This window comes from Perna viridis, chromosome 1 (genome assembly GCF_037379345.1).
Source record: "Perna viridis isolate PV_CMFRI_1.1 ecotype Kerala chromosome 1, ASM3737934v1, whole genome shotgun sequence".
In the NCBI taxonomy this organism is placed as follows: domain Eukaryota; kingdom Metazoa; phylum Mollusca; class Bivalvia; order Mytilida; family Mytilidae; genus Perna; species Perna viridis.
Genome location: NC_142445.1, coordinates 51160090 through 51176557, shown reverse-complemented (window position 1 = coordinate 51176557; position 16468 = coordinate 51160090). Strand labels below are relative to the sequence as shown.

At 33.1% G+C, this 16468-nt stretch overlaps 1 protein-coding gene across 1 annotated transcript; it reads left to right on the top strand.

Moving 5' to 3' along the window:
- Positions 1-365: 365 nt before the first annotated feature.
- On the top strand, positions 366-10665 carry LOC148629247 (D-amino-acid oxidase-like). Its single transcript, XM_088547214.1, has 11 exons — positions 366-532; positions 3784-3984; positions 4903-5020; positions 5586-5662; positions 6070-6135; positions 6381-6435; positions 6792-6890; positions 7076-7152; positions 9087-9204; positions 10018-10104; positions 10376-10665. The coding sequence occupies exons 2-11, from the start codon at positions 3791-3793 to the stop codon at positions 10484-10486; spliced, it is 1002 nt and encodes a 333-aa protein (XP_088403340.1). The 5' UTR covers positions 366-532; positions 3784-3790; the 3' UTR covers positions 10487-10665.
- Positions 10666-16468: the final 5803 nt, after the last annotated feature.

The window sequence follows — 16468 nt, the reverse complement described above, 5'->3', positions numbered from 1 at the left end:
ATCACATGAACGAATTTTTTATCCCTTATCTGCATTCAGTGAAATTTCCTTAAACATGAATTAGGAAAAAAAAAGAAGACTTATAACAGCATATGAAAATAAATATCACTCTCTTCAATACACAAGTGGTGGATCCAGAGAATCACCTATTTAGTGGGGCAATAGGGGACCCACAAAAATTCTTAGTAAACACATTACACACGAAAATACGATACTTTCATTTATTTGCAAATTGATAAAAGGGACCGGTCATCGCCCACCCTGGACCCGCCTATGCCGTAACATTTTACATAATTTTCTATTCTGTTACTGACTACTCAAGAATTGACTATAAATAGATTTTAGACTTAAAGAGAATTTAAATAACAGGGAGATAATATTTTAACGTTGAATGGCATAAAACTTAAATTTGGATGATTTAAAGTTCTTTTAATTGAACACAAGAATCCACTAATTAATATTTTTTTGGTATATTAATAGGCATTGTAATACAATTAGAGGTCATAAAATAGGACGGAACTAAAGTCGTTTGGTAAGTACACTTAATAGAAATTTTAAAAGTTGTCTGTGTTTTAGAGTGATATATCCTTACCTATATTCTATTTTACTAATAGATGCATGTAATGATACGGAAAAAGTAAAACACTGACAAAACTAGAATTTATTGTGGGATCAAAAGGGGATATCTTGTGCGATCACTTAGTCCAAATAATTGGTGCTGTATTGGGAGGCTAATCGCCTCACCCATGCCAAGGGCGGCAAATGATTCCCTAATTAAAAAAATGTTTATTCGACGATAAAACAAAGAAAAAATGCAGAAAAAAAATCAACATGTAGTTCAGCCAATTTTTACATTTTCTTTGGCTCCTCTTTGAAAATCTTCGGATCAGCGCCACAATGATTTGAACCGTGCATCGAGACGGCATGTCTCCGCTGCCCGGTCAACGCGTACGTTTACACTACGTGTGCAAATGAATGGTTATAAAAAAACCAAACAAACAAACAAACAAAAAAAACCAAAAAAAAACCAAACAGATTTTGTAAAGTCCATCTACTGTTTGCTCTTATAAGCATTTTTGTTTCCTTTTTTCAATTTAACCATCTTTAGACCTAAGTAAATAAATCTGAGGGTCTGAGGGTTGTTGAGTAAATTTTTAATTTTGATGAGAAGAACTTTTCACTCAGCTTCCTTACAAGTTCAAATTTGATACTTGTATTAAATTTTTACTTTCAAAACTGAAATTTTCAAAGATTTAAAAAGAATGGGGTCTGTGTGTAGGCAAGAGCGTAAATAGAGCAGCCCAGTCGGTGGAAGGACATACTGTGACCAAGTTCTTCGGTCAGGTATCCCTAAGGCTTGGCTCGATTACTAACATCACAGGGACTTGCACCCACTATTAATTGATAGTGGGACCAAGCCACTGTGCCAACATTCGCTGGTTTTACAAAAATTTTAGCACTGATCGAGACCCGAAAGGTTGATTGAAATCGTTAAAACCCAAACGTCATAAGTGGGTGATTAGCTTGTCATTGATTCAATTCCCGGTTGAGATTCTGAAATTGACATTGGGCCAACATGAGACAAATCATGTACATGTGTGTTTCTTTTTTGATTGTAAAAACCTTGGTCGTTCAATAAATATCATCTGATTAAAACCGAATCACGTACGCATATAGGGAGCAGAGTCATGATTTAAAATGATATCAGTACTAAGTGACACAAGGTCTTTTCAAAGATAACCTAATTCTATAAACTATAATGTTTTATTTGAATTGATAGTCTGACTTGTCACAAAATCATATACAGAGGATAGTTATCAAAACTAAGCCAATTAAGCACGCACATATGGCATCGAAGCATTAAAACAAAGGATAAACACAATTAGTAACAACGTCAAAAAAAAAAAAAAAGACTAATTGAAGAAAATGGATACAGGCACAAAAATTAAGGAAACAAACAAACAAAACCAAACAAACGATTAAAAGCAAATCACAAAAAAAATAGGAGCACCAAGTGCACCGGTAGGGAAATACGAATTCTGAGAAATATTTGTAGAATTATATCACAAAAGATCTTAGAAATTCCCATTAGTCTTAATATAGTTTTAATATTGCATATTTTAATCCAACTTTGTGAGTTTAAATGTGGAACAGCTTTTTGAAAATTTGTTAAATAAACAAAAATTCAAGCGGTCTGGTTACATAACAAAGCTACATGTCACTTAAAGTTATTTGAATATCTATAGATGTCAATACATGATTAGAAAGCTTGTTATTGCGATGATGATTGGGGGTTTTACGGTTTTGACTATCCTTACGGATCTCGCACGACCACCCCTTACGGTGATTCTGTTAGTAAATGTCTGTTAGTAGTTGGAGGTAGCGGAGGCCAGCATTCAGGATACCCGGCCGAAAAACTCAGAGTATGTCCTACTATCGGCTTGACTGCTCTGTTGACGCGCTGGCCTTCTCCCAGACACCACTCTAACTAGGAGTACGTCAACATGTAGAGTGCTTGTTATTGTGATAATTAATTGACGTTTATAGATATTCAGATGAGTTGATGTCACATGACCTAGTTTTAATTACACAGTTCGATCGGCGTGTATAAGTGTTGACTGTAGCACATTTTCATTGAAGCACGCTCTCGCTTTGAGTCCGTCGTTATCGTCGTTAACAAATTTTTCAAACACTTTTCTCTCCGAAACAAATGAATGGATTTGGATGAAACTTTGCCTCCTTGCACAAAATGATCAACAGGATTTTTATCCGTTAGAAAACATGGCCGCCGTTACTAAAAATTGAACATAAGGGCCAGACAGCAGTTTTTCGCATATATATCTCCAAAACCATAAGGTTTAACCAAATTTTGACATGGATTAAAGTGTTCAGCATGATGATACCTATCTCCAGCCGAATTTTGGTGAAAACCTGTGGACCTATGTTGGAATTATTGCCCTTTTCAGGAGTTTTTTGCTGCTTTTGATGTTATTACTTTCAAAAAGCTTCTCAGAAACTATTGCACAGAATTCAATGAAAGTTGGTATGATTGTTTCCTAGGGTATCCTGCACAAAACAATTGGTTTTTTTTTGGTCAGTGAAAAAACATGGCCGCCGTTACTAAAAATAGAATGTAGGGGTCAGACAGCAGTTTTTTTTGCATATATCTCCAAAACCTTTAGCTTTAACTAAATACTGTCATGGGGGTTAAAGCGTTCAGCATGATGAGATATATCTGAGGTCAATTTTTGGTGAAAATCTTTGGAACCATGTTGGAGTTATTGCCCTTAATGGACGTTTTTTGTGGCTATTTTTGATGTTTTGACTTTAAATAATCTTCTCCTCAGAAACTACTGTACAGAATTCATTGAAAGTCAGTATGATTGTTATTCAGAGTATCCTGCACAAAATGACTGTTGGGAATTTTTATCCATAAAAAACATGGCAGATGAGCGATCCAGGCTCTCAAAAGCCTTTAGCTGATAATATTATACATATAGAAAGTGATAAGTTAAAGTTGTTTCTTTTTATACAGTGATTTAATGTTTCCCTGTTACTTTTTAAGTGTTACCTAAACACCCTTATGATTTTAATGTTTTATTACAGTGTTAGACGGTGAAAGTAGCAAGACATACGTTTTTGCAAGCATAAACCGTAAAATAAATTTTATTGACATGCCACTCTGTGGAGTTTTGTTCTAATTTGTGATTTGTTTTATATTATTATTAAAGTTTTTAAAATCAGTGGCAATTACATAACAAACCAACTACTTTTTTGTTGAAGAAAACTGATGGCCCATGTGAAAATTTGCGTCGTTGGTGCCGGTGTCATCGGACTGTCATCTGCCGTGAGAATTCAAGATGCCTTTCCAAATATAGACATTACAATTTTGGCAGACACTTTTTCTCCTTATACAACTTCAGATGGATCAGCAGGATTCTGGGAACCACACTTACTCAATCCTGAACAAAATGATGACCTCAGGTAAAGATATTCAGAGGAATTAATGATATATAAACTCCAAAAAGTTTTAAATTGTTTATCGGTGCCTGCATATATGATCAGCATCAGTCAATCAAGATAAAAATATGAAATGTCTTGGTCAACTAAGAAAACTTTTGCAATATACTTTCTTTGGCTTCTCGTTGTTTCTTTGTTTAGTTCATCATTTAATCATTCTGTCCCATTTTAATTTCCAAAATTAAGGGGTGGGGGAGAGAGTGTATTTTTTTTCTTCTAATTTTTGTTTTTTCTCTTTAGTTTTTACAGTAAGTTAAAATGATCGTTTTGGTTTATTTTTTACAAATGACTCTTGTTTTGGCTGCCGTTTTGATATTGCTCTCTATAATTGATTGGTTACTTCTTTATTATGATCGGCTGAAATTTATTTCAACTTATATTGAATAAGATAGATGATACTTATATTTTTGGCATTGAAGCATAACATATGTTTCAGTCGCTTTAGTATTTTAAGATCAGATTAACTCAAACTCAGAGCTACACATACTTCTATAAGGTATCGTAGCATTTAGTTTCCTGGAATCTGGTTGTTAGAAAGAGTAATTAAGGGAAGGTAGGTTCTAACGGTAATCAAAGGAATGTAATCCAGGGACAAAGACCAGACATGGAAAAGAGACATACACAACAAAGAACATAAAGTAAATAGAATAATACATACAAAGTAACAAAAGCAAACGAGCAACTCGGACTCCACTAAAAACTTGGAGCATGGACCAGGTGCACCGGTAGGGTAAGCGTCCTCGGCTTTTCTAGAAACACCCGCCGTATTGCTCATAAAAAGTCAAGTGCGGGGTAGACGAAAGAGGAAAGAAACTTTAGTTCTCGATCTAAAAAAAGTCAATTATTGTTTAACACAAGCCTTTTCCCAATATATATTTGTAGCAAATGGGGAAAAGAAACGTTTGAACATATCATGGGTCTTGTTAGGTCTGACATAGGAGGGCAACTGGGAGCCCAGTTAGTATCAGGATTCAACTTCTCGAATGAAGTAACTAGACAGGTATGTTCATGTAATGCAACTCAAATAAATCGAGCAATTAACAGAAATGATGTGACTATTTGTTATTTATTGTTTGTTATTATCATTTTTTATTAAACTTTGCATAAAAATTGCCGAAGGACTACTTTAATTCATGAACAGAATAGATAAAGGGGTTCGTTCGGATTATAGCAAATTTGGTCCTGAACATAAACTTTGTCAAATCAATATTGATATTGCAATGTGTGCTTACTTTCCCAACGGAACCATTTTTTGCTGTTCATTCATGCATAACATGGAAACATTGTTGCAAAATGAAACTCAAACGAGCAAATTATATCAAATCGCCGAAAGCACATCATTTCATAACATTTTTCAGAGTTTGGCTTCGACAACTTCTAAAACATTTTAACCACGGGAGGCTATCATATAAACACAGTTTTTGCCAAAATGTTTAGTTTGTCAAAGAATTTGGGATATATATACGGATCTAAACTAATTATTTCTGAATACATATAAATTGAACCGAAGGTAATGAACAAAATTAATCTGTATCTTTGTTACATTTTTACCCCGACGTTCTTAGGAAGTTCCATGGAAGGACCAAGTCATAGCATTCAGACAACTTGACAACAAAGAAAGAGAAATTCACCCCAAACAAAGGTATGGCAAGGTAAATATATCTTCCCAGGTTAATTGGAATAAATTAATTTTCTCTGGACTATTTCGCTTTTCATTCAATGGCTGTTCATTTAATGATAAAATATTGCATTATTTGTTACTTTTTCGACAGGACAAGTCAAGAATAAGTATATTATTATCATTATTCTTATTATTAACACTTGTCACTTTTCACATTTCTTATAATCTGCTTAAATTACTATAACTTTGAAAGATTTGTACATTATGTCGGTCATACTTCATTTCATGGTAATGTTGTAAACGGGGATTGACGAAGAAATGGTTTAAGTTGACAATTCAGCCTACTTCTTTTTTTTAAATTAAATTTATAAAGTTCTCAAATTTTCAATTAAATATTGTTTCATTTTGACCATTGTTCTGTATTATAGACCTGGTGTGTTCTACACAACTGTAATGATCGATGTTAAGTCATACCTACCATGGCTGATGGAAAAGTAAGTAAGGAATAACATCTCATTAAAAATTGAATTGAAAGAATTGAGAAAAAATTGCAAAAATTTTTATTTATAGTTATTGGAAATTATTTAATGATTATAAACTGGGCAAGTAATCCACAATTTATCATAGTTCATGGTTGAATTTATCCCATTCTCAATAATATGGCACTTAACGATACTTTGTATTGCAGATATATTATTAATAAAAATCTAATTATTGCTATGATAACATTTAATTCAAGGTTCCGTTTTCGCGGTGGAAAAGTTCGTCATAGAAAGATTTCATCTTTAAATGAGGTAAATTATCCTGCTAATGTTTAATATAAAATAATCCATATGTTATGATTTTTACATGAACTTGTTACTGTAAAGAATTGTTTTGTTATTTACAAATACATAAATAATAAAATAGATTGAAAACATCATGTAACCAACATCAGTCTGGTAATAGTTGATTTAAACATAGTCTAATCTTCAAATGTCTTCTGAATCCGATTTAAATTTTACCTGTAATAGGAACGCTAATTGTCTATTCCTCTTCAATCACCGAAACCGAGGTTTTGTAGCTCCGTCGTCGTGTTTGTTTGACGTAGGAGATACAATGACCTCTGTTTCGGAGGTTGATTCCTCTTATGAGGTTGAGTATTTTTTAGATATCAGAATATGATGTCATAGTCAATTGTACAGGCATTGGTGCCAATAGTTTAATGGATGATGAAGATGTCAAACCTATAAGGGGACAAATAATACGAGTAAGTAACGTTTTATATGTCACAAGTTAGCCTATTATTTGATAAAACTTTTCAGAAAACTGTTACTATACTAATAAATCATGTTCTTGATGCAGCGTAAGTGGTTTGAGTCAATCAAGGAGAACTGTTAACACAGAAAATAGTTAACAAAGCACATTTGTTTCAAAACACTTTTCTAATTACAGGTGTTTGCTCCATGGATTAAACACTTTTATATTGACTTAGACGAAGAGGAGAACACGGAACGATACATTATTCCTGGGTCAGTAGGTTTTTAAGTTATTGTTTTTTAAATTCATTTATGTCCCGAAAAATCAGTGCTCTTCAGTAAAAATTATGTATCATTCCAGAAATGTCAAAGCAATATTTGTTTTGATCTGTCTGATACATGCAAAGAGTAATCAATGGAACCAAGATTCAAGCGAAAATCAAAAGAATGCAATCCAGGGACAAAGACCAGACATGGAAAAAAGTCAAACACGACAAAAACATAAAGAACTAGAATAATACATTCAAAGTATATAAGTTAAAAGTTCTGAAAGAGGTTTGGTGGTACATTTTTGCAGATCCAGCTATATAACTTTGTTTGTATGGATTCTTGAGGACTTTAGGAATCCAGTACATAGACGGTAAATCTTAATCATTGTCTTCGCTAGAGACTAAAAGATGATAGCACTGATTTATGGTTATGGTTATCCACTATCTCTCTATAGTGGCAGTATATTTTAACTGCATTTTCAACCAGTTTGGGGAATCTTTGTGGGGGGGGGTGAACTCCATAGCATACTGTTCTTCTAATATATTTTTAGTGCATTTGTTTATTTTGCAAACTGTTACTATGAATTTCCTTTTTATAAAATACCATTCATTATGCTTATTTGCTTCATAATCATCATCATCATCATTGTAAGTGCAGATCCTTCTGTTGTATCCGTTGGCATGATGACGTTTTAAATACTTCTCTGTCTAAGAATCAGGCAATATGTGTACAAGGTGTGGAACACCAAGAAAAAAAACCGACAGGGATTGTTTTACTTTAATCAAGTATTTGTACGTCATAGTGTTTGTTTATTTTGCCTTTTTAAGATATTGAAAGGTATAATTAAATTGAATGCTCTGTGGATAAAAGGCGGGAAAATTGTCCATCACTTTTTACCTATATAAGCAGTCAAAAGATATTTATGTCACAGGTACTTCAGGACAAATTGGAATAGCTTTTCTGTTGTTTTCGAGATGTAAGAGTTACGGCGCCAGAAACAGTTTTTTGCCATTTTTTCATGTGCAACTTTGCAAATCTTCTCCTCCAAAACCACAATACTGAATTCATTGAATGGTGGCCTTTTTGTTTCTTAGGGTATCCCACACAAAATTATTGTTGGGATGTTTAATTTGTGAAAAAAAAACATGGCTGCCGTTACTAAAATAGAACATAGGGGTCAGAAGGCCGTTTTTGCAAATAACTCAAAAACCGTTGCCTTTAGCAAACTTTTTGCAGGGTAAAATTGTTCAGCATCATGAGACCGACAATTGCCGAAATTTTTGAAACGGTTCGTTAACTGATGTAGGAGTAATGGTTCTTGAAGCAATTCTTAATTTTTTTCAAATGTACAACTTTGAAAATCTTCTCAAACAACATTTAAGATCATTTAATGAAAATAAGCATATTGGTTCTTTAGTGTGTTGTGCTCGAAATGACTTGTAAATTTTAATTTGTGAATAGATATGGCTGCCTATACAAAAAAAAAAAAAAAAAAAAAACGGAACATAGGGGTCGGAAGAAAATTGAAAGTAATTAAAAACTGTTGCCTTTAGCAAAATTCTGGTTCAGGATTTTAAAATGCTATTGAAAGCATTTCCTGTATTTGACAATTTAGTATAATTTTTTACTTGCTTTGATTTCAACGATATTTGGTGTCTAAAATAAACATGGTCTCCTGCGTTGAATTGTTATGATGAAAATGTTGTATACCCATGGTTTAACTTCATTTTATGTTTTTTTGTTAGGAAATGTATACTAAGCTAATTTCCCCTCAGACCTATTGGGATAACAGGGCATAGGGGATCCCTGCCCAATTTTTTAGAGGTTCTAAAACTTTGAAGGAATTATCCAGCATTTTACAGTGCCTTAGGTACTCATTTGAACTTACAGCATTCATCAATATATGCTCTTTTTCAGCAATCTTGTTTTTTTTGTAGACGAGACTATGTGACATTAGGTGGGACAAGTCAGGAGGGGAACTGGAGTACAGATGTCTCTGAATATGACCAGAAAAGGATATGGGATGAATGTGTTAACCTTATACCAAGTCTCAAGGTTTGTAAACATTCTATTCTATATTTTTTTTTTGAAATCGTAATTATGCGTTGATGATGTCAAACCAAAGTCGCCGAGGATATTAAGCAATCCACTTGTCAGACTCCGAATTGTATCAGACTTTATTTATCATAGTTATCCAAATTTGCAGTATTACAAATTTAAAAGTACCTAGTACTTAAAAGACTGATGCTTTATTCTTTGTATTTACACATTATAGAACCTCTTCATGATGGATTCTGCTCCCTATTTCAGTAGGTTTGGATTTGAGTACTCCTTTCCGTTATATTTTTTCATATTGATGATTACTCATTGAAGCACGTGTATAGCATATGGAAATTTCCAATACATATGATTGGTATTTTGTATTTACATAGAAACATTTTGAGCAATGTTGTATTTCTCCAAGTAATCCTGAACAATTAACAATAATCATCATCACACTTTTTTCATTATGGTATTTCTATCTCCACAGTGAATTTTTTCGATTGCTTTTTTAAGAAAAACACTCGATTTCCTAGATTTAAAAAAATATACTGATTATTTTCCATTGAAAACCAATCACTTTTAAACTCACTGTGTTTTGTTTGAAACAGTTTTGCTAGAGGATTAAACAATCCAATGAAATATTTGTAGTTTTCCTTCTATAGTTATTCTTGTATAAGCCTCTGTGGATTGTGGTGTATGTCTTTGAATTCAACTTCAATTGTTTTTTTGCCATTTTGTGTGAGACTGTTATGTGTAAAGGTATTTTTGTTCAAAATGATGAAAAAGGATTTGATTGATAAAGAAGTTTTTAATTTAAAATTGTAGAATGCGCAAAAAGTAGCAGATTGGGTTGGACTGCGACCAAATAGAACAAAAGTACGATTAGAGGAAGAAAAACGAGGAAAATCAATTGTAAGCTTTGCTTTTTATTCATGATATTAATACATGGTGGTCATGCTACGTTCTAATCACTTCAAATAAAAGTTCAAATCAACTCTTAATCATTTTAACTTAATGAATTGACTTATTTTGAGATACCAAACTTAATATTTAAGAAAAAAAAAACATGCTAATTTTCGTCTTTAGGAAAAGTACCAGGTTTTCCAGTACAAAAAATACCAATCATAGCAATTCTTCAAGTTAGCTTCTTTCACTATGATGGAAAGTTATCATTTGTTTGCAGGTAATACATAACCATGGGCACAGTGGAGCAGGTGTAACTTTACACTGGGGATGTGCTGGGGAAGTAGTTACCTTCCTTAAAAATTCGATGACATTATCATCCCGGCTGTAGATGTCGACAGATTAATTTGATTTAGACTTCCTAGACTAGATTTTGGAGAGGGAGTTTCGTGCCATATTTGTCAGTTACTATTTATTATTATCAAATACCTGTATAATTACACGTCCATAGTGCTACCCAGACTTCGAAATTAACATTTGAAATTAAAATTGATGCAGGCTTAATAATAACAGTGATTTTTTTAGTTTTTGAGTTAAAGGAATGATACAAAAAATGGTAGATGAGCGTAAGCAACTAAAACAAGTAACGAAGACTCTACATATAAAAAACTCTTGGTCATAGGTCATAAACGTAGGAAAGTTGGCTTCAGCTTAAGAACCTCTTACACAAAAAAAAATGTTTCATGGATGTCTTTAAAAATAGAAACTTCAAACAAACACAAGCCATATTGAACTTCTGATGCTGCTTATGAAATACTCTTTAAATGGTCTTAATAAATCATGGTCTTAATAAATCATGCTTATAGCTTTTGTGGCAGGAAGACTCCTCAAGAATTTTCAGTCTGTCAGAATAATAAGAGCTCGACCACAATATGTGGTTGTGATATATATAGTTTATTATTGCTATGAGGACAATTTATTTCTCACCACAGTAATCATAATGTAGAACATGGCCCATCTTTTCTATAAAACACGTTCAACATAATAACACTATCACTTTCATCTCCATTTTTCCTACAGTTAATTGCCATATTTTTTATACGACCACACAGAATTTGCGGGTTATGGCCCTATCCGTTTTAGAATTAGGGACCAAAACAAGCATTTCATGGACTTTAAAAGCATAGAAATGTATATGATGTTATCCCACAATGTTCTATACCACAACTGCCAGACTGGTTTTGTTTTGGGGGTTATAACATGCACATTTTGGAAATAAGACACAAAAAAAAGGGGGCAGAAACATACATATTCTGATGTCCAGACAATAACTGTACTATTAGTGAATGGATTGCTTTAAAATTGTATAATAGTGTGCCGTACCACCAAATGATGGCTTTGATTGATTTAACGAGTTGAGACTTGAACTATTTATTCGACCACAAAACAATTTGTTTTCTGTCGTATGGTAGTATCCCCTGTCGGCGTCATCGTCATTGCCGTCATCGTTGGCATCCGTTAATTTTATTAACGAAAACTCATCCAATCTTTTTCGATATTTCAAAACATTGTTTCTAGGAACATGGCAGGATGGGAGTCTGTAGCTTTTGGAGGTTTTTGCTCCACCCCTTCTAAAAGGCGGGAGTTAGTATTATCTTTGGAATTGAATAGAAAAGCTTTTTGTTGATCCAGTTTTATATGATTGATATATCAATCTGTTCATTTTGAAATTATGCCTTTTGAATTTTTTTACAGGCTTATATTTTAACCGTTTTAGTGTCAAAAGGGTACAAAAATGGTTCCCGCCAAAATAATCTACTTTTTAAAATTTTTGGTCCAAGTTCGAAATTGTTCTGTTGGAATCCTTATGAAAACCCCTGCCTGCGTTTTTCAATCAGATATGAGATGACTTTTGCCGTTTTCAAGTAATAAGGAGTCAAAGTGGCCACACCCAAAGAAAACGATTTTTTATTGGATTCCTTATGAAAATTTTATGAAAAATTCCAATTAGATTTCAAATATCTCTTACTATTTTCGAGTAAAAAGGGATCAAAAGTGCTGCGTCCCAAAAATGCGACTTTATTAGACCCTCACTTTTATGCAAAGTGGGGGTATATAGTGATAGGGATGTCCGTCCGTCCTTCCGTTACACAGGAGTAGGGCATCTCTTATCCGTTACTTCTCTTATACCATTAAATGGATTGTAATGAAATTTTCACAGATTTTTTATCACATATGCCCATTGTGCATCCTTTATTTTAGATTTTTGTCCGAATCAGTTAGGGGGTTCACATAGCAAAACATGGACTTGGTCATTTGTTAATATGGTGACAAGGGGGGACCATCTCTTATCCGTTACTTCTCATACCACTGACGGAAATTGAATGAACTTTTCACGAATTCCCTATTAACTTTTTCCTTACATGGGAAAGACCTTATGTGTATCGTCTGTTTTTTTTTTCTTCCAACATTCACCTTGACATGTCCCCGTTTCGTCATCTTTCAAGATATCTTTACATAATTTGGGCCATCGATAGATCTTATTTGGACTTTTAAAGGTTGACTCTATTAAGCATTTTATCATCCATTATAGAAGTTATCTCCCCTTTATTGGCGTTTTCAACATGGTCCCCTCTACATTTTTAAGGATATCATAATTACACATGGTTAACATGTAGATATCATTATGTTCTATAAGCAGATCACCCTTCTAAGGATTTCATCATTTCCTTCAAGAGTTATGCCCCTTCGAAGCATTTTTTAACCCATCATATCTTAAAAAACATAATAGATAGAATAAATCTGAAAACTGTTACAAGTACACAAACAGATGACCTAATGAATAAACAAACATGTATTTTGTTATCAAGGTCTCACTAACCACTTCTAACGTTTCCATTACTTTACATGTTAAAAAAGTAATTTTCAATGTCTCACTGTAAATTCCCAGGACAAATGACATCTTAAAGCTGCATACCGTTGTAAAGCTTGGAAAATAAGGCTTCCAAAATCATTATGCTAATTCTTCACAAAATTTACTTGAATAAATAATACTGAAAATCCACATTTTTACCTGTTCTGCTAACTGACAGCATGGAGGCAAATTACTCACACATGTAAACAATATTCATACACTTTTGTAGTTAATTACATATATGATTTTAAAGTACACATTCTCAGCTTTATTTTGACTACTTTTAATCATAATACACACAAATAATGCACTTACAATGCATATGTCTAGGTTCAGTGTGTTTTTGATACTACATAGGGGGTGGCTATTTGACCCGGAAGTGGTTAGTGAGACCCAAGCCTTAAAGGAGTTAAATCCCTTGAACTATCATACTTAACTTTTGAAAATTTATATTTTGAGAACCGGAAGTCGTAGAGACACAAGACCGTCGCCAATGATCTGTGGTCCATTTGACCTTTCATTTGCACCCAAGGTCGAAGGTGCTAAAAAGTCTTCTCACTGCAAATGTCAGGTCTTGATATTAAGAATACGATAAGAGATAAGTGCATGCATGCAGCATATGATGAGCTCAATTTAATTGTTTCACATGGTAACGTTTGTGTCCTTGACATGATTGTATGTAATTGACCTTGTAAGTGTTTTCAATGTCAGGCGATCTTAAGGTGTATGATGGTAGTTTCATGTCACTGCGACTTCTGATTCTGGAATTTGTTATTGCATCATATTTTAATTATTAATTGTGCCAAGCAATGAGCTGTGAAATACCCTAATATTTCTATCAACGTAATGTCTATGTTCTGCAAACTATCATACAGTTTTCAGATTTCAGATGTCTTGTTTTGGATCTATTGAAACTTTAGTACTATAAAGCTTGGGTATATATTTAACAACCCACAACATACACACTTAAAATTTTTACACAGAATGAAACATCTACTCAAGTGCATGTGTTTGTTTTAATACCAAGGATCATCAACAAAAGACAAGGAAACTATAACAACTTGAAAATTTCATATTTAATAATGGTTTTGCATGTTTCATCAGTACCTATTTATAGAACTGATATTGCATCTTTTTTCAACTTCGTCGAAGAGAGTCATGGAATATATGATTTTGAAGGTCTAAATGAGCACATTTTAAAAATCAAAGTTTCAAACCCGGTATTTCATACATGTTCGAAGGGTAGGATCATTAAGTGCAAATATAAAAAGTTCTTTCAAGGTAAAGTTGTCAGGTATCAGATAAAGCGTACATCCGAAATATTGATGTTTTGTCGCCAGAAAATGGGTTGATTGGGGCCAATGAGTGCAAAAAATTAAAGTTTCATATGGTTAATTTGTTGCATCAAATGAAAGGTCGTATCGTGCCTATCACAAATATAAATTTCGTTTTACCGAAAAAAAAAATCTGAGTTGGGTTAATACATGTCAGTGCAAAATGATAAAGTTCATAGAAAGCAGGGTTGTTGCATATCAAATGGAAGATCAACAAGTGTACATAACAAAAATCATGATAAAAACTTCGACAATAGCATTTGACAAGGTCAGTAAGTGCAAAAGGTAAATGGTTGTGAAGATCAACTTCTCCTATTCGAATCGAAATAAATCACGGAAACTCCATTTTATCTGAGTCTAGATTAGATTAGATTGATCATTTAACTCAGACATATCATATATGTAAGGTGAGCATGTGAAATACAGTAATGACATACTGGAATCATAAAAGAAAACAAAATCGTTATAGTTAGAAAATATGAAAAAAAAAATTAAAAATAAATGAAAAGCCATCAATGCAATTAAATATTCATAAACACTGCAGTTATCAAAACATAAAAAGAAAATAATCCAGGGACAAAGACCAGACATGGAAAACAGACAAACACAACAAAGAACATAAAGTAACTTAAATAATACATATAAAGTAACAAAAGCAAATGAGCAACTCGGACTCCACTTAAAATTGCGATCGAGTCTTTTATAAAATTCCACAGTACAAAGGGGTAATTTCACTAACACAAGTTTCTGGCCTACTATTTTGCCAAAGTTTCAACTTACTTTTTGAAATTTACTATTTGCCTATTTTAAAGCTAAAATACTATTTGAATATACAGAAAATACATGCTGTTGCGTGATAATTTTTTCATAAGGAGGGCACAAAACTCTACACCTACACAGTTTTTGAAGAATTTTCACAAAAATGAGAGAATTATGGGCAGTTTTTTAATCTAAAAATAGAGAGCGCAAGCTATGAACAACAAAATTTTTTGTCAGGGGTTGTAATGGTACAGACGGTAATTTTTGTAGACATATCAAAGAGTTCGATAAATGCGCCGTATATTTTTACATAAAAATGTCTCATGAAATAAGCTATTTTAATACAATTCGGCTAGATTTTCAAATTTTGTAATTTACCTCAACAATTCTAGTGCAACACATACATTAACAGCAATGAAACTTTGTTTTTCACGAAAGTCAAACATTCAACTAGTAAATTATGCAATTTTCAAATTTATTTGAAATACTTTAGTTTTTGGGGCTGATTTTGATATTTTCTGAACATACTCCTTTATAAGTACCTTGTATTTTAGATAAACTTCGATTTTTTTATATAATAATTTGGTAATAGCTTATTTTGATAATTTACGATGACTTCATGCTGACAAACAAATAGCAAATGAAATTCATCATCAAAACCGTTTCACATAAGGTGCCTTCCTATTACTATAGGTATATGTAATTTGGAAACTCTAAATTTGGTTAACCATATCCTATTATTAAAATTTTATCGGAATAAAATTGTTCCCTATAGGAATAAGAGACAGAGTTGTCCAATTTGAAATAACCGATCTGATGAAGCATAAGTCAATACGATAAGCTACTGAGTTTTGTATTATCATTCAACAGTCTACCACGGGTTGACCATTTATGACGCTAATTAACACATCAATATCGCTCGGGGTAAAACAATGCGACATTAATGGCCAGCCCGTGGTAAAACATGACGGAATGGATTATATTTCTTAATCAAGATTAGGCTGAGAGAGAATCGGTTTCTCCCGTGAAATCTGTCGGAAATTCGGATAATTTAAAATAGCGGGAAACACTCGCAGAAATTTAATCATCAACCGGTGGTTAAAAAAGCACGTGCATTTTTATTTTCCGGTTAGGAATGGGAGAAAGGTAATTATATATCCAACTTCACTGCGTGACATCAAATAACTTTACCAACAATCCGTCAATTAAATCGCATCATTTCCACGTGCTGCCAGGGATCATTGCGAAAGTGACAGCCATTTGATCATAACGGTCATGTTAACAACTTTTATAACATGCAGCAATGTCTCTGAAAAATTGACTGAAAACCGGATCTTTGAAGAGAAAGTTTGCAGAATCAGATTGT

Excerpts from the sequence above, each read along its gene's own strand:
- LOC148629247 (XM_088547214.1), top strand. The coding sequence starts at position 3,791 with ATGGCCCATGTGAAAATTTGCGTCGTTGGTGCCGGTGTCATCGGACTG. Across the intron at positions 3,985-4,902 it reads GAACAAAATGATGACCTCAG|CAAATGGGGAAAAGAAACGT; the intron begins GTAAAGATATTC and ends ATATATTTGTAG. Across the intron at positions 7,153-9,086 it reads GAACGATACATTATTCCTGG|ACGAGACTATGTGACATTAG; the intron begins GTCAGTAGGTTT and ends TTTTTTTTGTAG.